General features: G+C 37.2%; 1 protein-coding gene across 1 annotated transcript in view; it reads left to right on the top strand.

Annotated features, from left to right (window-relative positions):
* The window catches only part of eri3 (ERI1 exoribonuclease family member 3), a gene marked incomplete in the record, with an annotated part of 132,134 nt that overhangs the window by 35,479 nt on the left and 70,707 nt on the right, over positions 1-25,948 (top strand). Inside the window, 1 exon segment of the mRNA NM_001292814.1 lies at positions 18,305-18,404. Within this exon segment, the coding sequence (NP_001279743.1) occupies positions 18,305-18,404 (100 nt within the window).

Below are 25,948 nucleotides of genomic sequence, written 5' to 3'. Positions count from 1 at the left end.
AATGATAGTCAAAAGGATAACTACCATTTCAAATGTGTTCAATTTAATAAGTAAATATGCATATTTGAAAGATAAACAGGAAATGTAAAACTCACAGCATTTACAACCAAGCTTATTCATGTGTCAATTGATTGGCTGTTTATCGTTAGCTACACTATACTACAAAATTAATCAGATTCATTATTTTCTTTATTCCAAAGATATTGTCTGTTTGTTAATTATACAGGTGGTTTAAATATGTTTGATCTAGTGGAGAACAGATCCAGAATTAGATAAGAGATTTTACATGAAGTAGGCGTTCATGTGGTGAATTTTGCGCTCATCGTAGTGAGGGACAGACATGCTATGGAGTGAAACATACATCATGCATGAGTAAGATACCCAGTAAAACTCCTTTCATGTTGCTCTAGCATTGAAGAACCCCATAATAACAATACCCACATTGTTATCTCCAGCACTTTTCTATCACTAACTGGCTATGTATTATTTCAGTCAAAACAGCATTCTTTTCCAATGCCGCAAAGCTTCCTGAAAATGCAGATATAACAGTTACTGAATCTGATAAATTATAATCCACCTTCAGTGTATAGAAGACATTTTTCTTATTTGATGAAAAAAATGTTTTACTGAATAACCCGTACTTATCTTTAATTCCTCTGTACAGTTGAAGTGGTAGGAGATGAAGTGGTAGAATCATCTATTTGTGTGTGTTACAATGAGAAAGTAGAAAAGAACAGCTTTTTAAAAAATAATATCAGACTGATGGCTACAGCCATGATAAAATCCTGATTTCTAAAAATATTGAGGTTCTTAAAGGGGGCTACATCTGAATCAAATTTAAATCTAAAAATCTCTTTTAATGACTGTAGCATATGATCCAGCAGATTATATGCTGGAGTGGGTTGACCTCAAGCTGATTTAGAGGACTCTGCTATTACCTGCTGCTTTAATCAATCTTCCTCCCTATATTGTAACATCAAACCTACTGGTTCATGCACCTTCGCCATGAGAGATTTTAAAGAGGGGAAAAAAACGCGAGTGAAAAGATTAAGGCGATGGGAATAAGTGAGAGTCAAAGTAAATGTACATATTATTTTAACAACCAAAGTGCTTCACATAAATGCTTGCTATAATTGTGAAGATCATGCTGTATTTTGATAACTACCAAAAACCTCCATGATTTGTAATAGGACTTCTGGAAGTCACAAGACCCTTCACTGAGCTGACTTAAATATTGCTTTTAGCCACTCAGCCGAGCGACTGTAATTAGTGGAATTGCTGCAGTGCAAATCAAATGCAGACGGGACCAGAAAAACACCATCCCCGGCCACGATGTCTAAGAATGAACCTATTTTCTTTTCTCTCATTTTTTTTCAAATGAAGAACCTGTATGTACTGTACAGCAGCCATGCCTGGAATAATATATGGCGAGTGCAGAGTGTAAGGCAGCAGTTCATTTCAGCCGTTCTGATACTGACATAGGGTCTGGGAACAAAGTCGAACACTTTATGAATGTCAGCAGTACCCCGAGGTTTAATTACTGCCTTAACCCTTCGGAGGCCGAGGAGAATTAACTTCATCAAGAAAAAAAATCCAAGATTTGAGTCATTGACTATAAGAAGAGCTGAACGCACTACAGGTTATTTTGGTAAAAATGTCCTTTTTTAAAACAAAACAAGATAGAAACTATATGTATGTAAAACCATGTAGATTTAGTGTAATGTGTGTGAGGGAGTGATAAGATGATGATGCTGCAGAAGCTGAAGGCATCAAGTACGTAGTTGGTTACTGTAGTAATATGATATTATCATTATACAGCTCTAATATCCATTGAATCACTTAACATTACTTAGTCTGTGAAGGAGTAGTGCAGTTCAATAGGTATTTGTGATTGATTTCTAACTTTCCATTAACACTCCAGCAATTGTTCTAAAAAAAATGAAACCAACTGAGTATCCCGCTAGTTTCCCAGCCAGTATTGTTGACAGAATATGAGCTGTCTGTTCAGCAGTCTGACCTATTTCTTACACAAAGTTAGACGGAGTGACAGATGTGATAGGCTCACGGTTGTACCTGTCTATGTAAATCGCCCAGAGGAAGGTGGGAAGTACTATTTTTTTTTGGAAGGATATGAAGTCATGAAGGGTATATTATCTTTATTTAAAATAAAGTAATCTTTTAAGTTTTTTTGGGGGGTGGTGGTTGGATTACTCTGGTTTTGAAAATATATAGTTCTAGTAATTTTCCCAAATATTTGACAACATGTAACCTTAAAAGGATCACCATCCTATTGCTGCATTGTCTATCTAAGACTGTGGTAGTGAAACATGGCATTATTTCAATGTTTTAGTAAACATTCGACTGGAAGGCAGAGAGAAGACTTAATGTTATTGATCTCTAAACAGACATGAATGAAGAGTGAATGGGCTTCCCCTTCAGCTCAAGTTATCCCAGCACACCTGCTCCACTGTTTACCTGAGACAATGGTAATTTCCAGGCTAACTCATTTTAAAAAAATCAAAGTTTATTAAAAACAAGTTGCTGTGATTTCTCAGGCATGTACAGTACTTGTCAGTATAGTTGCTCTCTCATTTAATCTACTGCACAAATTTGCTTTCCAAAAGTTAGTCTGACTTACCTACCAAAACATTACCTACCAAAATACACTGAACCTATTTTGTGTGTTGTAGGATGTAATGTAAATGCACAAAGACCATAAAAAATCAAACTCACACCAAATTTAAACATGAAAATAATTATATATTTAACCCTTTGCTACCCGGGGCGCAAGTTACTCTTTGTCATATTTCCTGACTTGAATTATGAGTGGTGGCTCACGCTTTTTCTTTTCATTTCGTTTTCTCCTTTTGTCTCTTTTACCTATTTATCACAGTGTGAAGGTTGAAAGAGAGAATATTAATCTGTAAAAATGAAGGCTGGCTTAGTCATATGTATCCTATACTGAGAAGCTGTAATGATGGAAGGATTCGCTCCGTCAGCAGGGTTCGTGGGTTTGATAAATGTGTAGCATTTGGTACTGACTCTCACATTCTCCTGAAACCTCTTGTTTGATTGCTGGGGCATGCTGCTCTCAGATCTTACAGCAGACCAGTGCATTCTTCCCTGAGCAAGAGCAAAAGCCAAGGGTAAATAAGGGACAAATTTGCCCTTCTTCACTTAAAGCAACAATCCCTTTTGATTTTGTGTGGTAGTTCTTTTTTCTTTTGGAAAAATTTCCCTTTTTCGTGAAATATCTTTTGTTGCAAGAAATGGATTCTATTGTCACTGCTCCACATAAATCTACTTGGGAAAAGGATTAAAACAAATGATGTTCTACCAAATAAATATATATATCTGTGTCTGTATGTATGTCTGTCTGTTTGTCTGTGTGGTGTGTGGGTGTGTAATTTTTTTTATTTTTAAAGATCAGCCATTGAAGTATGTGACAAGTTCTGTATACTATCAGTCTGATTGGCTGTATGTCAACATAGCATCACTCCAGAATGATTGATTGGAGTTGTCAGCCTCTGACATTTGTAGCTTTACAGAAAGCTGCCGTGTTTGCTGGTATTTTTTTCTCTGATTTCTTTAAGGTGTGTTTTTCAAACATGTTTATTTTTGGTAAGTTAAGGGCCTGTTTAATTTGGGCTCTACATTGGCTTTCTTTCTTCTAAGAACGTATATTCTAGCTCAAAACTATCCCAGTTGAGCCAAACTAAATCTTAGGTTGTAGGGTTTAAATACTTTTAATGAATGCTGTATGGAATGGGCAGAGTATTCCGGATTTATTCTGAGCTGTAATCTTTGTATTTTAAACAAGAGACCACTGAGTACCGATTGGGCGTATTTATTTTAAATTTGCAATTTCATTTTAGTATTTCTCATCACTTGTTTTGTATCCTGAAATCTGCCAGGGGACGAGATATGAGCTAGAACTTGGCTCACAACCCTCTCAGCTAATGCCACTTGGAAATGCATGAGACCAGTCCTGAGTGAATGGCTGTCCTGTTTTCTCTCCTTGTTGAGAGTGCTTGACATTTGCTTTCTGCCTTTGCCATGACATGAAAATTCAAAGTGTGGGAAATCATGGGGGTTGACCCACATCCTCCCATTCTGTAGCACTAAAATGAGAGAAACAAACGGCAAGGATACACGTTAAAAATAATCTTGATGTGTGGTTTTACATATATAGATACATTAAACATATGCAATTATTATACAAGCATTTGTCATGCTTTAGTTCTTACTTGATAAGCTTGTAGCCACAGTTGTTAATCCCTTAGTACGGACCTGACTGGCCATCAGCATTCAACATGACTGCCGGCAAACAAGTAGAACCAAACTGAATAAAAGCTTCCCCTCCAACTTTACAGCGTGTAATTATACAAAATATCCTGGAGTGATTTCTACTTTATTATCCTGCTTCAGTGTTCAGATGCCTGTTTAAAAATAGGAAACTATGGGTTATACACGATAAAGAACATGAAATTACTGGAAGTAGGTCTAAGGCAGAAATCCAATCTCGGGGTTCTGGCGACATTCAAAAGCAACTTGAACTTTGCTCTTGCAGTTATGAGCTTCTTGATTGAATTACTGCCTGTTTCGTCTGTTGTGGCTCAAAGTATTCAATACACCTGATACTTTAAACTGGATCTTTAGGTTTGTGGTGTATCAGGTCATCAGAACCTGCTTGTAACTCGTTGTCAGCCATCCAGTACGTGCTAATTGCTCAGGTGCAGGAAAAACAAGCGCAGTGACCTAATATTAGAGGGGGCCACCTTACACAAGCAATATAGGAAAAAAGGGAATTAAAGGAGAATTTTTTTTTTCCTGATCACTTGTTTAAAAATTGATGATACCAGTTGTCCAGGGCAAATATAGCTATGGTCACAAGCGATGTGTGTTACAGGATCTTGCCAAATATGAGTGCTTCCTTTTCGTTTGTTTCCTAATAAGATATTACTGATCACTTTTATCAACATTTATGCATTGACATAATATTTACTCTGGTGTGTCCTCAAATTTGAAATCCTTAAAAATGATTTGCAGGGGAAACAAATTTGTGTTTCCTTTTTTGTAAACTATAAAGCTATCAATTTGCTCAGTTAGTTCCTGCCCCTGATATAATTTAAACATAAAGATGATTGATACCATTTCTGTTNAAAAAAAGTTCATATCATTGTCCCCACATTTTAGTTATGAACGTCTTGACCACACCTGAAGTCATAATATTAACCATACGCTAGGTATATAAAATACCTTCTGTAACTACACTTTGTCTATGATTTATTAGATCTTATCTTTGGGAGGTGATCCAGAAGGGGAAGGGGGGAAAGAAATGAGACACAGGATCTTGTCTTGTAAATAATATAGTAAAGAAATCTTTGACATCTGATGCAGCAATGATTCTCGTTTAATCAGCTGAGTACCTGAGAGTTCCGTGAATCCCACCTTCCATGTATAGGTTTGGATACTCTGGCAGAAACCCATCACAGGTATCCAAACCAAACTGAGAGTTCCATGCATCCCGCCTATACGTGGAAATTCCAGAGATGTTTATTGGAATGGGATATGCACTCTCTCCCAGGAACAAGATGGTTGCCCTTTAAGGCATTGTACAGGCAAAAGCTCTCTATACTTCGAAAGGAGCACAGTTCAGATATATCAAACAACTTCAGAGAAAAATGAAACCTTTGAACAACTTAACCTTCTTGTAGATAACCAACTTCCTGAGATCAAGATATCCAGGGTGCATATTTTTCCCATTTGGACTACTTGGTTGATGTTGTCAGAATAAGTAGTTTAAGGATGCAATTTGGATCAAAACTAAGAGTTACCTTTTAAAACTGCTTTGGGAAGTACACAAGTTCAGGTAAACTGTTGGCTTTATATAGCAGAAGTATCCTGTGCTTTGATGTTACTGGCAGATAGTATTAGATGTTTTGTGCTCCACAATGTCTTTTGATTTGGGGTCAACTTTGTAGCGTTCTGAAGTGGGTCTTCAATATCAATATCCAGAAAGTGCAGCGTTTTGGTCTCAGTGAAGCAAATCCATGTGTTTAGATATTATTACATTGGTATTTCTGTTTTGGTTGTTAGAAATGACCCAATTATTGCTGATTATATTGTAATCACGATCATCCTGCTGGCGATCTGCCACTGTCTGCCTCACTTGGCTGATGGAGTTTTGAATGAACCATAGATTGCCGTGTTGTGCATACGAACAAATGCTTCGTTCCAATTTCACTCGTATATTTGTAACAATTCAAATTCCTGTCTTTCAACAATACTGTAATCATTGTTTAATATCCTTTAATATTGAAAAGACGGAACATGATGTTAACTTTGTTTATTGGAGAAAAAAATTGTTTCTTACAGCAATGCTCCAAATCTTCCTTGGTGTTTATCTATTATGATAATGTTATTGTATGATTACTGCGATATGGAAAAAGTGAGTGATATGATTATCATGGGTTTAATATCACATGATATATCATCATATCATTATATTGTGACAGCCCTAATTGAAAAACACTTATTGTAGCCCGAGGCCACATTTCATTCAAACAAAAGCACCTCCGGGGAGTATAGTTAACTAAAAATGAGCATCTTTAGAGGAAATTGCAAGAAAAGCAAACCTCTTTATGTTCTGCACAACCCTCTAGCTTTTGCTAAGCATTTACACGGTCTAAAATTTCTTTTACTGTGCTTTTGAAAAGCTTGCTCTGATCGTTGACAATTTACACCAAAAAGGTTTAATTTTTGAAGTTGTATGTTTTTTTTAAAGATTTTAATGTTTCCTACCCATTCCATTTGTGAATATTTCACACCATGAACTATCCTGGGCTGGTTGAGGAGGTGACTGAGCTGCTTCTAGACCGCTGTCTCTGTTGCTACTTGCTCAGTTACCGGCAGGTTCATGAGAACAGACCCAGAGATGAATCTCTCCTGTTACTTCCATCTTGAAATGCCTAAAATTTCTCTCTTCAGCTTTGAGAATGTGAACCATTAAGTGGATTGTTGTGCGTACTTGCCGGGGCTCTCCCAGCACTCCAGCCAGCACCTTGCACGAATATCTAACCCAGACCAGCTGTGGAATTCAACCTGGAACTCAATTGTAAATTTACTCAATAAGTCATAACTCACTGGGGCCATCGGGGAAGCTCCATTTTTGTTTTCCATCTGGTTATCACTCTGCTATTCTAATACAGTTTAGTATAATCACACAAGTAACACCAATCCTTTGGTACCCTTAGACAACTATAAACAAAGACTTGCATTTCCATTTTGAATGAAGAGTGGGTCTCTATTTCTGCTTCTCCTGCTTTCTTTAGTGTTATTTCATTTTCTTCTGTATTGTATTTCATACAAATACTGTAAACACAGAAGTAGAAAGTATATTGTGAAGATAATTTGAATGTAACTACTGTGTTGTATCGTTTGTATGAAATACGAGTCAAATCAGTGCCTCCTGCAGGAGTCATTACTAAATTATAAATCGGGTAAACTAGAACTGATAATATTTACTGCAAGATTACACATTGATCCGATTTGACTAAATAAGGGGTTAATGTTGATTTGGCCAGATTGACTATAGAAATAGTAAAAGGATTTAGCAACTTGGGAATGTTTTATTTAATTGCCTATTTTGACGTCCAGGCCTGTTCTGTGTCAGAATAGCACTAAAATAATAATAATTTGGTCACTCAATCTACGACTGTTCCGGTTTCTGGTAGACCGGTTTTCCATATAGCAGTGATTCGCTGACTGTAACTAGTTTTGGTCAGTTGCCAGCTGCTTTAGACATGACCTCTTTTCGGCCTGCTTAGGTGTTCATTCAGCTTACTTCAAATTTTATTCAGGTAAAGGTCCTACTTAGTGATTAAAATTGTAAAATAGTTAACTTAACACTTAAACATTTGAGTGTTGTTGGTGGCTGGTTAACAGAATTGACCCTCACTGTAACCTAGAATTTGCTGTGATGCTGAAACAGTTTTTTTTTCCAAGTTAAAAAACCTAATCCATAAGACTGCTTTACTTGTATTTCTGATTGAGCTCACAGTGCATGGAGATAGCTGATTATATGTTTCCATCTTACAAGCTGCAATGTAATTTCAGAGTGTGCTCAGTGTATGAATGTAATAGTAGCTGACTAGTGTGATGTTATGTGTCAGAATATTAAAGGCACTAATGGAAAAGCTCCCAGATTCACAAGGGGACACCATTTCCAGAGATGTTTCAGATGACTGGTCACTAAACTAATGGGGCAGAATCCAAAACCATGGCACGAGAGCCTGGATGAAAATGAAAAGAGAGATGAAGAGCACCCATTGGAAGTCGCATTTAAAATTAAATGCTTTTATTGGGAGCTTGCTGCAGATATGGAATATTAACAATAATACAAGGCAGAAGTGTCAGGGTAGCAATTGCTTATCAGGCTTTATCACAGAATATGAAACTGTATCGCATGAAATCCACCAGTGGCTGAATAGATATGCCAATTCATTTTGAATGTCCGCTTTGACAAGCTAGGCTGCTCTTGCTGAATGGCATCAGTCAATGTGAGCTACCGTGCACATTTTCTTTTCTCCCCTTCTCCTTGCTAAGCCTTCCTTATAAAATTGAAAAAGACGCAGAATAAAAGTAATACCAGTTTCAAGTTTTAAAAAAATGATAAGAGGAAAAAGTATATGAAGGCTTGTTTAGATAACATTCAGATGATTATTGTTGGTAGAAGCCTATGTGAGATATAAGCTGCAAACCCTGATGACATTCTCCCTAATACAAGTGTTTAATATTTGATGTATTGGGATAAAGAGGATCTCTTTTGAATCAAATTGAGTTCCTAAATAAGAATCTATTACAGGATGACTTTTGTGATTTGACAGCAAAGTGGACGATGTTATTCTTGACTAGTTACTGCAATCGGTTTCTACTGGAGTTAGATATTTTTTTCAATGCTTGAATAAACACAGCTTATCCACTGCTGTATTGAAAACTGTCTGCCAGAGCAAGTTGCTGAGATTCAGAGAAGCTCTTTCTGACATTGTTTACTACCACATAATGAACAAAACTCCTCATCAGAATTATTTTACGTTTTAAAACGCCTGTTAGTTATGATTAGTGTGCGGTTTCATCTTTTTCTTTAAAAAAAATGAGTACTCATTCAGAAAATCTATCAAGAACCAAGTTAGTAAACAAGAGAGCACAATGATACAATCAGCAATATAATTGCATCCTCGCTCCCCAATATTGTCTCGTGCTACAAATGTATGTGTTTTTCCCCTTTTATTTTTGTTTCAAGGACAGGTTTCTCATCTTCCAAAAACAATAGGATACAAAATTACATTTGTATAGCACCTTTCACGTCGGGAGGATGTCCCAAGGCGCTGCACAGTCAAGGATTTAGACCCGAGCTGGAGGTTGGGGAAAGAACAAGGATTGTTTCCCTTTCAGGGTTTTTGTTCACAGATGTCATGTGCAACTCGCACGATCCTTCGTTATTCTTAACATTTTGACTATCTCAGTTAATTGAGTTCTGGGGCAAGAATGTTTTGGACTGAAATCCCATCGGGTCCACTCAGTCTTTCACCTCTTTGGGGTCAATAATTTGATTTGATAGTATTGTATTTAAAAGATGGATTGCAATTTGTGTGAGTAGAAGGGGAGGGGGAATAAGTTTAAGAATTGTAACTACTTACATGAGTGCCGGCACATTAACTTTTTTCTCTAGCCAGTCATTGTGTTAATAAACCCAGCTACAGAGCTCCTCCATGGACCTTTGTGTTCATTAATTTTGAAAGAGTCAATGAGCCATGGGTGACAAGGCAAGATAGGTGGCGCGGAGCTGAAAAAGTGCCTACATTGGGTCTCTAAACACCCATAAAGATTCTGATTCCATTGACAAAGATGTTATGGAGTCGATGCAATGTAAGAAAATTCCCTTATTCTAAGTCGTTCCCACTGACACCTCCTTCAAATGGACAAGCATTAGGCATTTTAGAAAAACCCTATAACTAAGATCATTAATGTAACTAGCTTGAAGAAACATTTGATTCTTAACCAGGAGTAAATAATTGCACATCTTATTGATAATCTCCCCCAAATAGTTTCTTTTTTTTAATTGATTTTTAAAATCGCTTAGTTGTCCAACATCTCTCTCAGTGTGTGATGTTTATAATACTGGGCTTTCCACATTGAAAAAGATTTGAGGAGCCACAGAATGGATTTGTACCCTGAAAGGTAAGTTTTCTGGTCTCTTTGTGCTGTCGGGGGGGCAGTGAATAGAAACCAGTGAACAAATGCACTGCAGTGTTTTTTATACACATACATCACTTGTGGTTGTTTGATCTAAACATAAACAAATTATAGTCTTTCCAGCACGTGGGAAAAGTTTCCTCTATGTCAATTGCACCTTTTTCAAGAAGTTTACTTTTACCATTAATTTATTTTTTTTAAATAAACTTTGAATTACATCTGAAAAGGATGAGTGAACCAGCATTTTCACTGAATCATCTTAAACATAGTATAAGTGCCTAGAGGAGACAAATATGCAGTTAGCAGAAATTGTTTGACTTTTTTATAGAAACTGAATAATACATATCCCCATTTTGATACTCATGCTGCTTTGTTTCATTGGCTGTAAAGACGTACATTAATCCAGTTTCTATTAGTCAAGCAGTTTCTTGAAACTGGTTGTCCCCTGCGGGCAGCCACACCGTGTTTTACAACTTTTTGAGTAGGCTTATTCATACTTATTAAAATCCATTTGTTCAATGTATACTTCTTTCATAAGAGTCATTTATAAACCATTCCCCCTACACCCTCCCCTGCCATTGCATTGCCCTCCAAAATGTACAGCCCCCACCCCTCTCTAAGAAATGAACATTGTTCTTACGAAGCAAGTTCATGAGTCAATGAATATACCACAAGGTGTGCTTTGTTAGGAAGGGGTTTTGTTCTTAGGTGGAGTATTTGAAAATGATAAATGATAAAAGAAACTGATGTTAAATACTGCTTGTAGACATTTTACAGAGATTTCCTTTTATTGTGCGGCGTTCGAAACGAAGGCTAGTTACACAAGTGTGTGGCGGCGTAAAGATGTTTATTTGAATTTGCTGGGTTTTATGCTTTATTGTGATGTGTGAGGGTATCTTCTAACAGTGTTGAATAGATGGTGAACAGCCAATCACAATACCACTACTCTGATATGTACAATTTGAATTTCAAATGACATGACAGAATCTATAGAGAGCTCAGTAAAACTGCACATCACTGCCAATATGAAGAAATAAAAACGTCCACAATCTCCAGTTTAATAAGCAGCCACAAAGCTTGATTTTACATGCAGAATGAAAAAATAAAAAAGTAACAGTAAGCCTAGTATTTCAAGCATTTGAATGGTGAATTCCAAGATATGGGGTTGCATTGGAGCCAGGATTGAACCAGACTGTCGTAGGGAACACCACATGGTAATGTTTTATGTGGTATTGTACTTCCCTCATTGTGGTGTTGACTGACAATGCCTGACTTGCCCTGCCTTGACCTTGGCTATAACTCAGTAGTGAACGTGATTACAAGGCCTATTGTTCCAGATAGTCTCTGGCATCTTGGTTGGAACAAGGCATTTAGTAGGTGACAAACTGCATGAATATTAGGATCAATGTCCACTTGCCGTGGGGAGTTTTGTGATTTGGAGTGGGAAAGAGTTAATGCTGGGTTAAAACCAGTCAATAACCTCGCTTTCAAGAGCTGTATTGACATGGCTTTCGTAAAGTTGGGCCCCGATGATTGTGCTGAAGGTGTTTGATTGTCAGAGGCATTTTGTACGTGTCTGCACCTTGTCCACATTCATTTGAGAACCTTTAGCATTAGGCCACAACCCTCTCCCAGTAACATGTAAGTGGCCTCATATCAACCAGATCAATAATTCTGGCACTTCCTCCAAAACCAGGGAAATAATTAAACAAAAATCAATGGATTAAAATGTTTGCATATGCATATGTATGTATTTGACCTTCAGAACTGGGCAACTTATGCTAGTGTCTTTGTGGCAAATCCTTGGGGATGGGGAGATTGAGTAAACCTTTGGCAAGGGTGTGTTTGCGGCCTCACACAATAGTCTAAGGATTGGGAAGAAAATGGGTGTTTTTTCTAATATTTTTCTAATATTTACACCTTGTTGTTCTACAAATGAAGATTTATTTCTTCTCTTAGGCAAATCATCATTTTGTACTTTCATGCAAGCTCCTTATCTATCAGATTCCCCACAATTTATCGACAACAACAAATTACATTCATATAGCGTTTTCACGTCAGGAGGACGTCCCATCTAAAGCTCCATAAAGGAGTCATTGCTCACTTTTCGGAGGTCCGTGTAGAATGTAGCTTCATAGGCTTGCTGGACACCCTGGTTAATACGTGGAAGGGGCTTTCACATAGAAGCCACCCTGTCTCTTGATGCAGAATGACCTTTCGGAATAGCCCTCCGTACCAGAGAGAGACTGGAAGCAATGACTCATTCCAGGACCTTGGAAAGAAAAGGAAGGTTGAAGATGGGAGAGTAGTTTGAGAACAAAGATGGGTCAAGGGAAGGTTTTTTGACGTTGGGCGTGATGAAGGCCATTTTTAATGGGGTGGGATGAGAACCGGTGGGGACAGAGAAATAGGAGGGCGAAGTGGAAAATTTATAATTTTAAGACATTTATTTATGATAATAAATAATTATCTTTGCATTTGACATGGAGTCTTATCACTTCATCAAGTCATCTCAAAACACTTCACAGGATTCTAACTGTGTATTTGTAGACCAACAGCATTAGGACAAAATAGTTTGTTTCAAATAACTGTAGGTAAATCCTATCTCCAATTATTATCAAAGTCTAATTAATAGAAATTAATTCTTAAGGGTGCATTTTGTTTGTGGAGTCACAGTTATAGATTATTTTCTCCTTCCCAGAGCTTGTCGTCTTATATATTTTTTTAAAAAATCCTCTCCCGCTATAGTGGGGCCAATAAGATTATATTGCACTGAAGATGACTCTGCATATGAGAAGCAGAAATCGATTCTGATTTTATTGTCATGTCCTATAGCTGAATGTTGGTTGCTAATGATTATAGAATGTCAGCAACAATCCCAGTCTGTGACTTTTCATCAGCCTCGCCTGCCGCCACTTACTGCCCACTGCACAGAGAGAGCCGGCTGCAGTCAAGAGGCAGTAATTTAGGTGTTTAAGCCAAGCTGACAGCCTTTATGTCATGGTGGGTGACAGCGCATATTTGACACGGTACAGCTGTATATTGTGCAAGGTGAAAAATGTGATGCCATTTATCTTATTTTCATACATTTCTTAGGCACGGCTGCTCAGCTCAGTTCATGGGTTGGGTGGGTGGGGGCTGCTCTGTCTGAGACTCTCTCTTTGCTCAGTGAAAGAGAAGGATTGAAGCATCCGTTTAGCCCAATTGTCCTTTTTTTCATTTTGTATTTAGAATACAAAAAGGGAAAGAAACGTAACACTAAGTTTTAGCAATTCCTGGGCACAGGTCTCTGTGTAGAGAGAGGTTTAGAGTATGTTTCAGTTGTGTATAACATAAGCTGCATTTCACAAGTGCAGAATAATATCAAGTAATAATTTGAAATCCCTCTCACCTGCTCATTAAAATACTTAGATATCTAACAAAATGCCTCCAGGCCAGTATTAACCTATATTTAGATTTCGAGTGTAGTGCCATTTTTCTTTACTGTGCCATTAATAAAATTGTATTCCTTGCTCGTAGAGAGCACAAGTGCTGAATAAGCAGCGAATTTGCAGTGTGTCACATACAGCCTCTTATCCCGTGTGGGTCAAAGGTTGTCAATGGGAGTACTTAGTCTTGTGCTGTAGACAAACTGTATTCAGTTTACAGCCATCCATGACAAACAAACTTGTATAAAATTATTCTCCTCCAATACACACCCCTCAGAAAAAAATCCCTATTAAAATATAGATTTATTTCTTGCAGTCACTATGGTACATGTTTATTCAGTTGACTCTTAGATTGTTCAGACCTAAAATTTGCTGATGACATCTGCTTTTTGGAAGTGAAATCCTCTTGTCCTGTAAATCTTATTTGATCACTTGCTGAAGGTTCAGGCTACGTACAGAATTAGTATTGAGACGGCAAAAGAATAGTTAGCAAGTAAAATAAGGTCTGTCTAACCCAGAACCACTTTGCACCTTAGGTCTTCCTCCCGTTAATGGGTAATTCATTTAAATGCCTGAAAACTTTAAATGTATGATTAGAAGAGTTGGGAGATGGGGGAAGAACTAAGAGATGGAAAAGGGCAGGACTTGGAGCTCAAAAGGATGGTAAATCAAAAGGGGCAAACTGCAGAGATGAAGAGAAATGGGAACCAAAGGGAAAGAAATGTTTCCAAACCAGAAGTGTTACAATAATAATAATAATTCTTGCATTTGATACAGTGCCATTGTTCGAGACATCTCAAAGCGCTTCACAGAATATACTGTAAAGTGAATCGACTATATTTTGTGGACAAAACACGTTGAAAGAAAATAGGGAGAAGCAACAAAATAAAGAAAAAACATAATCAAAAGGGAGGGGGAATTCTTGAGCACCACAATCACTTGCACTGAGGCTTTCCACAACTCTGATTATAGTTGTTATTCAGGAATTATCACAAACTGTTGAGTAGTTTGAGATTACGAGGCTTTTAACGGCACAAGCAGATAACATCACAACTGACCTCAAAGTAATTTTATTTTATAATTCTTAATTTAGTTCACAGCTATTCAGAAGTGTATTCATATAATTAATACCTATTTGTCTTTTGGCACGGTTCAGCTCCCTGCATCTTAAGACAGATGTGTGAGAGGAGAGATATCGCCAGCTCTATGACGAGTATTAATTAGCATTGCTCTTAAAATAAGCAACACAATCAAAGTGGTTTCAGACAACATTGACGGGCACTCTGAATTCTGGCCACATACCTGAAGACTGATTTTTGTTCATCTTTCCAGAGGATGGGAGTGGGTTTAACCCATTATAAAATCCATTACCATCTCAATTCTGAAATGTGCTGTTTGCGAGAGATTTGGCTTCTCTTATACATTGGCCTTCCAGGTCTCTCCTTTTATGTGGATTTTGTTACAAAAAAACAACCCATCGTCACTAAAATGGCTTTGCAATGCTGTGGAGACCTTGTCATTTTGAGGTCTTCATTTCATTTCATAAATCCCTTGGAAGAAGTTATTGAAATAATTGTTAATATCTTTCAAACCATTATTTCTTAACTTTCGTGATACTCAGAGGGTTTGTGTTATTATGAGAGATAATGTATTACTTAGTCTAATTAATTCTGATGTAAACGAGTTTAATTTGAAAGACTTTCCCTCATAACTCGAAATCCAGATCTACCTTTATGAAGCATGAAAGGCATAATTGTTACACTGTTAAGGACAGCTATTAATAAGTATGTTAATAGACTAATTTACATATTCAAATGAATCTGATTGCACTGTAGGTATTTGCCCGTATGTAAAGCCTATTTTTTTCTGTGTTTATATTTGGCACTTTTCATAGGTTTTCTTTATTTTTAAATAAATCAATTTAAAGAAAATCATTTTTTTTCAATAATCCCTAGACTAGTTCAGAAAGTTACCCATTTAAGTTTCCGAAATTCTAATACAGCAGCAATATTAAGAGGACGTCCCAATAATTTCCAATACTCAATTTTGCAAATGTCCCAAATACTTTATTTTGTTATGGAGATGGGCAAGATTGAAGCATTTTTGGTGCTCTTCATTGTCATTCTGTAAAATTATTGCTGTTTATTTTTTCTTGGAGAGGAAAGATCAAAATACTAGCTATCAATACCTAATAAGGTATTTTTAAAATGCATGTTAAAAAAAAAAGCTATTTCATCGCACATTGGTGGCTGGTACAATATCTGGCAAGATCAAGTGGAATAGTGGTATTACTTGGAATAACCATTTCATCTTGTCCCGACAATGCAATCTCACCAGCTTTTCATTGTATATCGAAACAACATGTCCCATAGCAGTAATAAACCAGTTGTACTAATCCTCAGAATTGCAGCAAGTAAAAAAAGTGAAGTGATTAATAAGGTTGAAGCTGTTTAACTGGGACACACTGGCGGAAACAAAATCATCTAATTTATCAGACAATCTTCATTAAACAAAGCCCATCTGTACTGATTTAAATACATTAGGAATCAATTTGTGCCTAAGAAAATCTCTCTCACAAAAGGAATATCTCTCATCAACCACATTCACCCCATTAGCTGGTATCAAAGCATCTGATAGATGCAGAGATCAAATAAATGTGAAGCTTTTGAATGGAGAATCCAGCGGTTTATTTCATGGTATTTAAAAAGCACCATTTACCTCTGAAGCCTTGTACATTATAAGCACAGGGCCAACCGCTGCTACATTTTTCTGCCGTGTGTTAAATTCTAGATCCCCTGTGGCTTCTTGCTGCTCAGAATGCAGCAGGACATGGGGCTGACATTTATACTGGAGTACAAGTAGTCTTATTCATGGAGTTGCCTGGAGCTAGCATGTTCCCTGACCATTGAGCAAAATGACAAGATGCATATCTGACTGCTTATGACCATGATTCTTTGCCAGAACTTCAACCCCGGGGTTGTCAGGTGACTGGTAACAGCTTTTATTTTAAAATCAGCACTCGACTCAGTCAGAAACATAAAGATTGTGCCCTCGCTGTGCGTCTGCAGCGGCTGTCAGACAGGAACTTTTATCAAGTTGAAGACTGCTGTGGAATTTATACCGTACATTACGTTTAGCTGGAAGAAAATATGTAGGTCTATAATATACACAGTGTATGCTGCTCCCCGTAACATCGTAACATGTGGTAAAATGAAACTTGACGCTACTGGGCTTGATCTCCTATGGTATAAGGGCATGGCAGTTCTTGATAACCTATAATAGTAAATACTATAATGGTCATAGAAAATGGTGTAAAATCATGCCCATAAATTCATAATTATATAATAGAAAAATAGTGCATATACATGCATATTATATAATATATACAGACTGTATTTGCAAAAAGAAATGCACATGACTTTAAAAACAGTGATGGTGGGATGAAGTGCATGCGGTTCAATCTTAAACCATTAATATCCAAGTGACTTGCTTTATTTAAAAAAACTATTTATTTGAACTAAAAAGATATAGTGACTGAGGACATCCTCACAAGGTGAAAGGTGCTATTACAAATATAATTCTGTATTGTATTGTATAAGTTTAAAAGCTGCTAATATATCCAGCCTTCAATGCTGAAAAGATTGATTTTCCTGTGTAGTGTGTCAAAATTTTGCATTTGACCACTGGAACCAAGAAGACTTTGAAGAGGTGGTCCAAAATTGACCTGTTATATAAAGGAAGGCACTGTGAATTGATTTGCTCTCCACCAAGTACTGGTTCTTTAAAAGATCTTGGGCGATCCCTTCAGCAAAATTATAAATATATTTGTTTGTAAATAAATCACAATTTTTTTTAAAAAGTGTTATTTATTTATTTATTTAGAAAAATCCTGATTGTGAAACCTCCTCAATCCTCTTAAATCCCGTAAGCAGAACTATTGTGATAGTTACAAAAATATCCTTTTTTTATTAAAAAAAAGCGTACGTTTTCTCTGCAGTAATGCGAGAATGCCTATCTGCTCTTTGTGTGTAGTGCTTCCTTATTGCATTCTGCAACACTGTACAGAACACAATGAAGTCTATCAAGCAGGAAGGGAAGCAAGAGAAATGTAGAAATGATAGAAGGCACGGTCCAAGAGATAGATCTACAGGAGAATTTTGAATGTCTGAAGGGTGGAGCAAGGTGAAGTGATTTCCTGAGGATAGGGTTGAAGGCTTGACTTCATTGTGACAGCGAATGTCTGTCAGCATCTTCATCTCCGGAAATGTGCAGAAACGTTATCTGATTTTGTCCTGTGAACATAGTTTCAGTTGGGCTGCCAAATTCAATCGCCAACCATCAGTGTCACTGTTGGAATAATAATAAATAATAATAATTCTTGCATTTGATATAACACCTCATTGCGTCTTCGAGACGTCTCAAAGCACTTCACAGAATACACTGTAATGTGAATTGACTGTATATTTTGTGGGCAGAATTAGAAATTCTATTAATTTAATACATTTCTAATTTAATCTATTAATCTACGTGCATTTGTTAAAAAGAAATCCTCTTTGATTGCTTGACTCTTCAGTTTCTTATTTGGATATTGATTCTTGCCTCCTTTATGATTTCCATAGGCATACGGCACTGCAATGGAAACATATCCAAAGTCTGGACTGCCATGCATGGTTGAAGGACTGGCTTTGTCACATATTGGAAGACTACACAGTGGTATTGGTGAGTACATCTATACGATAAAAGTCATTACTGAAGTATTTCCTAAATATGCTGGTGACGTAATTGAGGCACCACATCAATTCTGCACCAACTTCTACTTTTAATAGTACAGTGAAGCCTTTTGCAATATCCAGTGGAATATCAGCTGTTCGTTGCCCACATGAACATAAGGGTTTTTCTAACACTAATGCAAAGTTTCCAAGCATTTGTTTAATCTTTGTTCCATTACATTTTTTAGCTGGTAATTGAATGAGATATAGCCAAATCTGAGAAAGTATGTAAAAGCAGAGCTTGGACTAATTGAGTTTTCGACTTCTCCTTTCTGATATTGAAGCACCTGGTCCCCACTTAGTACCTCTCTATGCCACCATGGGCGAGATTGGGTGCTCACTCACTTATGTAGGGAATTGTAAGTGAAAACCAGCATCTGAATGGGAATAAGGGAATATAAATCTCAACATTTAAATTCGAGTGTTTCTGTGACAAAAAAAATTGCCAATGTTCTTCAAAGAGTTAGGTATACGGGATCCTAATGTCCTCTTCTGCTTGAGAACAGGAATGAAATGAGGGTAGATGGAATAGTGTCTTTTTTTTCTATCTGTATTGCTTTTGGCAAAATGCAAAAGTAAAATAACTCACAGGAAGGAGGCTTCATCAATCTTCACTGAGTTTTACAAAGGAATCCCCCAGAATAGGAACTTTTAGGTTTGGTCAGAAGTAGTTAGGGGGTCCTATGGCAAACAGACAAGGGCTTTGTAACTCCAGGAGATGGATAAGATGAGTCTTGATTAAGATTTCAGGAAAATGATTACAAATCTATAGAAGTACCATTTGAGACATTACTAATACGATACAATCTTCCATCTACAAAAAAAAAGTTTTAGGTCATTAATAGACTACCTTGTGCACCTTATTTCACTTGTGAGGAAGACCTGTAGAATCTGTTCGTAAAGTTTGCCATTCAGGAGAAATCACTAGAGATACGCCAGCGTTTTTTTTATTTTGATGTTTAAGTTCAACGATTTACAAGTTTCAAATGATTAAACGTTTGAAATAATCGTTTCAATTAAATGTGGAAAATCCTCACAACATAAATTTTCCCATTTCTCCCCATGGCTACAACAGTTCATCAATAATAATAAATGAATGGCTCATTGGGTAAATGTTATCATCTTGAGTTTTGCTGAGCTATGCAAACTAGGAAAGTCTTGGGTTTGATGACTGGTCTATACCGAGGTAGTTGATCTAAACAACCCCAATCTGGATCACTGACCAGTGAATTGTTTTGGAAGGTACATCTATTCACTGCAACATTACAAAAGCCATATGTGTATAAACAAAGCAAGGTGCGTATTTTGTTGAAATTTATGTTGTATTGGTATGGGTATTAAATGTCTGCATTGAAACTTAGGCCGAAAAGCTAGATAATTGAGGAACCGGCATCACCGGGTTGATCACCTGAATTCTGACTTTAAGCTGTGTATTTGGTGAAAGTGTAGAATATAATTCAAGTACATTGTTGAGGATCACCTAAATCTATAGCCAGGTTTGTACAGCTGTTTGCCTTTCTTGTACAATCAATAAAACTTCAATCTGTGTGGCATTCTGTGAGTAAAGCACACGTGAAGCAGATGGCGTTCAATAAGGGCTTTAACAGTTGATTTAAAAATTCACTCTAGTGAAAAGGAAAATAAAGCTTCACACCAAATGGTCCATTTGTCAGAACTGTAAGCTTTTCACAAAAAGGCTCCTTCACCACTAAAACAATACTAAAACTGATTTTTATTTTCAGTGTGGATATGTGCAATAAACTCCCAGCAAAAGCTATTGTATTAACTTCTTTTTAACAAAAATTGTATTGCATCTTGTTTGGAACAGTTGTAAGGTCAGCTAACAATAGTAAGAATCCTTGCATTTGGTATAGCACCTTTCTCATCGAGAAGACGTCTCAAACATGTACTCTTAAGTTGGAGTGACTATGCATTTTGTAGGTGAATGCGGCAGCCCATTTACATACAGCAATGTCCCACAGCCATAATGTGAATGATCAATTTCATCTGGGCACTATTGGCTTGTACACCGGAGAAACATCCTTCATTTTTCGAGTAGTGCCATCCAAAGGACAAGCGAATACAATGCACCTCTAGCCCTACATTGGAGGGTCAGCCTAGGCTGTAAAGCCCTGATGTGGTTCTTGAACTTACAACCTTCTGACTCAGTACAATTGAAAGTACTGTACCATAAGTAACATTCCTACATTTTTGTGACTTATTTAATTCTATTAAGAAATTAGCTTCATTTTTAAGTTGGGGTATTTTGCTATTTTTCAGTAATGTAAAGAATTCGCTTAAATGCGTACAACCTTACTTTAAAAGGTTCCTCGCTTTGCAGAGAAAGATTTCTGGATCTGTGATCTTCTAATTAGGATTCTCTATATCCTAAATACAAACTGCCGGTGAAAGAACTGCACCTCTTCTCTCCTTATACTGCCTTGTCTGACTCCCTGAGTGCAAGAGCTTTAAAAATGGTCTGCACTGATCGGAATAATTTTTTTCACCACACCTCAGGCAGAATGTGACTTGGTTCCATCTGTTAGAAACCTATTCCTGACTCCTCGGGCAGTTTCTGATTCAAATCCATCCATTACACACAGCTTCTCGAGGTGGTTTATTATAAACTGGGTTCAAACAAACAAATTTCTGTTAAAAATTCAATTGCGCAGAAAGTGATCACTATCAGTCACAGTCCACATAGGAAAACTGATTCTGATTGATCCGATGTGGAAACCTGTGGGCAAATGTGTTCTAAGATGGATCTAGAGGAACAGTTCTGTAATATCTTGGTCTGAAATGTATTCATAAAGCAAATCAACCCTTTTTGCCATTTTTAGATTGTTCTGCTCTTAAAAAAACTCATTTTGTGCCCCTTTTAGATATCAATTTAATTTGGACTCCTGAATCTTTTTTGCCAGTTTCGCCCGCAAAATACACAGTCAGTCCACTTTACAGTATATTCTGTGAAGCTCTTTGAGACGTCAATGCAAGGATTATTACTATTATTATTAGCTTCCTCTCACATCTTTTTCCTTTGCCTTGAACAGTACAGGGAATGGCTGAGCGGCAAAAACTGATATAATGGACAGAATTTTCTCTCTCTTCTGTTCCTAATCTCCCCGCAACCCTCAATTCTGTCGGGGGGAGGGGGAGAGAAACAAAATCTCACACATTGGGATCCAAAATACAATATTTGCAAACCAGATTTGTTATCTTAATTGCAACTCTTCCAGTAAATATCAAATTGGGAAATTCACAGAGTGTTTTGTGAATGGAAAATGAAACATAAGCTGGGATCGTCTAAAAAAACCATAGGTGGCGAGCAAAATGGCCAATGTTTACTCTCTGCTGGTAAAGCTCTGGAAGACAACTTTGCTCATCCTCTTACTCCTCTGCATGTAAAGCAGCCTCTCATAGAAACAGGAGGAGGTCATTCAGCCCCTCAAGCTTGTTCTGTCATTCTTTAAGATCAGGGCTGATCTGTACCTCAACTCCAATCACCCTTGCCCCATATTCATGATACCCTGACCTAACAAGACCCCTCTCTGGGCACTAGAGCTGTTTGTGTGTGTGTGTGTGTGTGTGTGTGTGAGTGAGAAAAGGCGAAAAAGGAAAGTTGAAGAAAGCAAGTTTGGTGGGAGGTACCATCGAGACAGACGAGTTGTATTCGACTGTCCTGGTTTGCACATCTCATTCCTTTTTTTTCTTCCTCCTCTGGCTTCCTTATTGCTGCTTTGTGCTGTTTCCTTTCCTGCTCTCCAAGGGCACCTTAAGCTTTGAATTTTAAAACTCGAAAATTAATCAAATTTTCAGGGTGCCAATATTTCTAGTTTTGAAGTATATTTTGTTTCACTCATATGTCTCGGGTTTGCCTCAAGTACAGTGACTATAGGAAGCTGTTTAATTTAGTAGGAGTAATCTCCCACCACAAAAGTGTCAAATCAATACAAGTTAAGGAGATTAATTATTTAAACCCCACCAGCTTTTAATTAGTTAGCTATTTCTGAAGAATGGATTTGGTTTCAATATTGATGTGTAACAATATGGTTACATCATCACTGAAACTCCTGTTGTGGAAAGCTGCTGTGCATTTTACGAAATCTGAGCAATTAGATGTATAGTGGGGTTACTGTATCCTGTGGGAATAAATTGTACGTTTTCTTCAAAAAAAATTCTCTGCTGTGCAAAACCGCTCATGGAGATATAAGGCCTGAAATTCATATGGCTTTAACCTTAAGACCATGGCGTTAAGATTTAATATTATGCAGAATATCTAATAGGCAGTTTTATCTTAAAGCTTTCACACAATTGTTTTCGACTTGTCTGTATCAGAGCTTTGGAGTATCGCTGTTACACTTGTACTTATTTTCAAACCTACAATTTAAGGTTGGCCTAGTCACACTATGTGTTGCTGTAGCCATGTACCACACCACAAAGTGAAACGAAAATATGGAAATTATTAATTCGTCAGTTTGTCCAATCCAGTTAATATTTTTGGAATATTGCAATTGCCCCCACACAGAAGGATAGACAAACACGGTACATAGAATCTAATCCCGTTCTCTATCGGAGTACTTGCAAATGCCATCCTCAAGTTGCATTCTCGAAAGATGCACATAGCCTCGAGATGCAAGCAGCAAAGATTAAAAAACCGAGTGTACCGTTTACCTGGTTGATTAGGATGACAGTTGAGATTTGGCTAAGTGTTGAGGTAAGCCACAAAGAGAATTTCCTGTTACTTCTTCTGGTAACAAGAAGCATGTGATAATTTGAGGGATTATTGCTCGAGAATGTAACTGCTGTCGGTTTGGACTAATTTAAAAACACACAGGTATATATAATTGCAGTCTATATATGGTCTGCTTGGATCATATGATCTAAAACTTGAGGATCAGCTGCGGTTTTACAGTAGTCCAGTTAGTTGATAAGGTAGTGTAAGGTGCACGTGGGTTTCAATCCATAGGGTTTCCAGATGACGAGTTCTTGATCCTATCCATGATGTTCAGGTGGCGTCAGGCAAATGCCAACAAGTAGAGACGGTCGGTGGGGGCGATTCACTGAATATTATACCTGTACATGATTTTCCACCACCAGAAATTTAAAGTTTCATTACATTCATGAAAGTATTTTTGATTTCTCCCTTTTGACATACATTTTATTATAAATTTCATCTACATTCGTTTAGCACATAAGTCAGTTTAATCCTCCCAAAAATTTCTTGGGACAGCCACAATACAGATTTTGGTAGACAGTCAGAACATGAACCCAATATTGACCACTACACACCAATTTCAGATCTCCAGATATTAACTGAAATATATCATAAATTGCCGTGTCATTTCTGATCAACTGGGAACACCATTTCCTGACTTGAGAAGCACTGACACTTGCCAGAGAGATGACTAAAATGTACAATCTCAGTAAGAGTGTTCCATTTCCATGTCAACTCTCGTTACATTCCGCTGCACAAGAAATTGTTCCAAAAATTAAATAAAACTTTGCTCAATTTTATTGAAGACATAATTATAAGAAGAATTATTTTAAAATTAAGTGCTGCAGAAGTATTTAGGTCACTGATTTTTGTGCAAGATGGGGAGGATATGTAATGGTATTATAAAAGCTTACAATTCTACGCTGTGGAAGGGAATCTTGAGAAGGCCCTCTCAATGTAGAGGTAAGTGCTTCTGTACACTTTTGTAAAATGATATTTGATACACAGTTATTTTTCAATGCCAGGGTCAGTCTAGTATTTTCAACCTTACCCTTCCTGTAGGTAATACACAATATCCATTTCATCTTGGCTTCAATTGGTACAATTTATGGACCTCAGGGCTAAGTGTATTTCTTGTTGCTCTGCTGCAAGCAAGTGAATGATGATTTTATTGTTTTGCCACGACTGTGCATTTTCAGAAAACAAGAGGTTGACAAGAGGCCAACCTTTTACATTGTTATATTGGCATTTACAATTCCCAACGTTAATCCAAACTGCAGGGAACATTATCAGGAACAATATGCTCTTCAGTCTTCTGAAACATTCCTGGAAATTTATACGGGCAGACTACTTTTTAAACGCTCAGTTTATTGTAAATGAATATACTTTTGTACATTTTATTTTTTTGCTTTCTCGTTTTCTGGACCATCCCTGACCTTGAGAGGAGATGGACAGATGACCTGTGACCAAAATTCTGACTCTGAATTCTTATTCCCCCCCCCCCCGACACACACACACACACCCTTACCAAGCTTCACTGGCATCTTGTCCCACAATATACTGATTTCATACATTTCTTATTTTCAAATACCTCCACCACCTTCTCTAATGCATCCCCTGTATCTCAGTCCGCAGTGCCCACTATTCTGAATGGAGCTCTGTTCTTGCTGTTCTACCATTTGTGCCTTCAGCCACCTTGTTCTTACACTCTGGATTGCTCTTCCTAAACCACTTTTACATGGTATCTCTCGTCTTGCTTTCAGAAATGTCACGAAAATATTCAACTGTGCTTTTCGTTAATCTAAATTCATAAATAAAAAGCACTTCATACAATTTGCTGTATTTGTAGGCGATTCTGCTTGATTAGTTTCCATCAATTGCATAATTAAGCGATTTGAAACAGGAGTGGTGCTGTATAAATGTTTTTGTGGGTGAACTCGCATCTGACCATTCCATGACACAGCACATCAAAGCTCTGGTATTCTGCACCACAATGCTGATTGGCTGCGGATTTAATTATAACTTCTCTTAGTCATACTTCTATCCTCATCAGTCCCAGTATCAGTCCCTCATACTGCATGTGTGAAAGTCTACCACAGCGACCTTTCAAAAGGTCAGTTTCCAGTCCCGCTCCACCACTCAGAATTTACTCACCGTTGAACGAATGTAACACCTTAAGATTACAGTTGTACTCCATTGTATTTCTTTGAAAAAAAACGTACTCAAAGGGTACAATTTACTCAACAAAAAAAAATCAAACTGCAGTTTGCTATAAAATTAACTGGCAAGAATGAAGCAAAGTGAAGTCAAATGGAATGACTCCACTCCGTGTGCTGTGCTGCAAAATGATTACTTAACACTGCTGGTTCTTTGTGCTGGGTAGTATTGGCTGTACTTAACATCTATTAAATACTATACATTTTACTGCATCTTTTTAGCCAACCATTATCTTGTCACACCAACCAATTAATGATCTCTTGGCCCTTACATTTTATCATCAAAACCTTTACAATTGCTCTTTGAAGCAGAAATCAAACCACCGAGGTATAAAGAATGGAATGCCTTCTGCTTATTTTTATTTGAACTAACATAACCTCGATTTTCTTTATTGTTACATTACTGTTTTTGTAACTTATATTTAGACTGCAAATACGAGTCGGGTGAGAGGTGCCTCAGGCATTTTAGCTGCTGATATTTTCTTCTCTGTGGAAAAGGACTTTTTCTTGGCACTTTCTAGCAATAAGCCAGCCAAGAGCAGGAACTCTGTTCACCCTTACTTT

Source organism: Callorhinchus milii, unplaced genomic scaffold (genome assembly GCF_018977255.1).
Source record: "Callorhinchus milii isolate IMCB2004 unplaced genomic scaffold, IMCB_Cmil_1.0 Scaffold5, whole genome shotgun sequence".
In the NCBI taxonomy this organism is placed as follows: domain Eukaryota; kingdom Metazoa; phylum Chordata; class Chondrichthyes; order Chimaeriformes; family Callorhinchidae; genus Callorhinchus; species Callorhinchus milii.
This window is presented reverse-complemented; position numbering and strand designations above follow the sequence as displayed.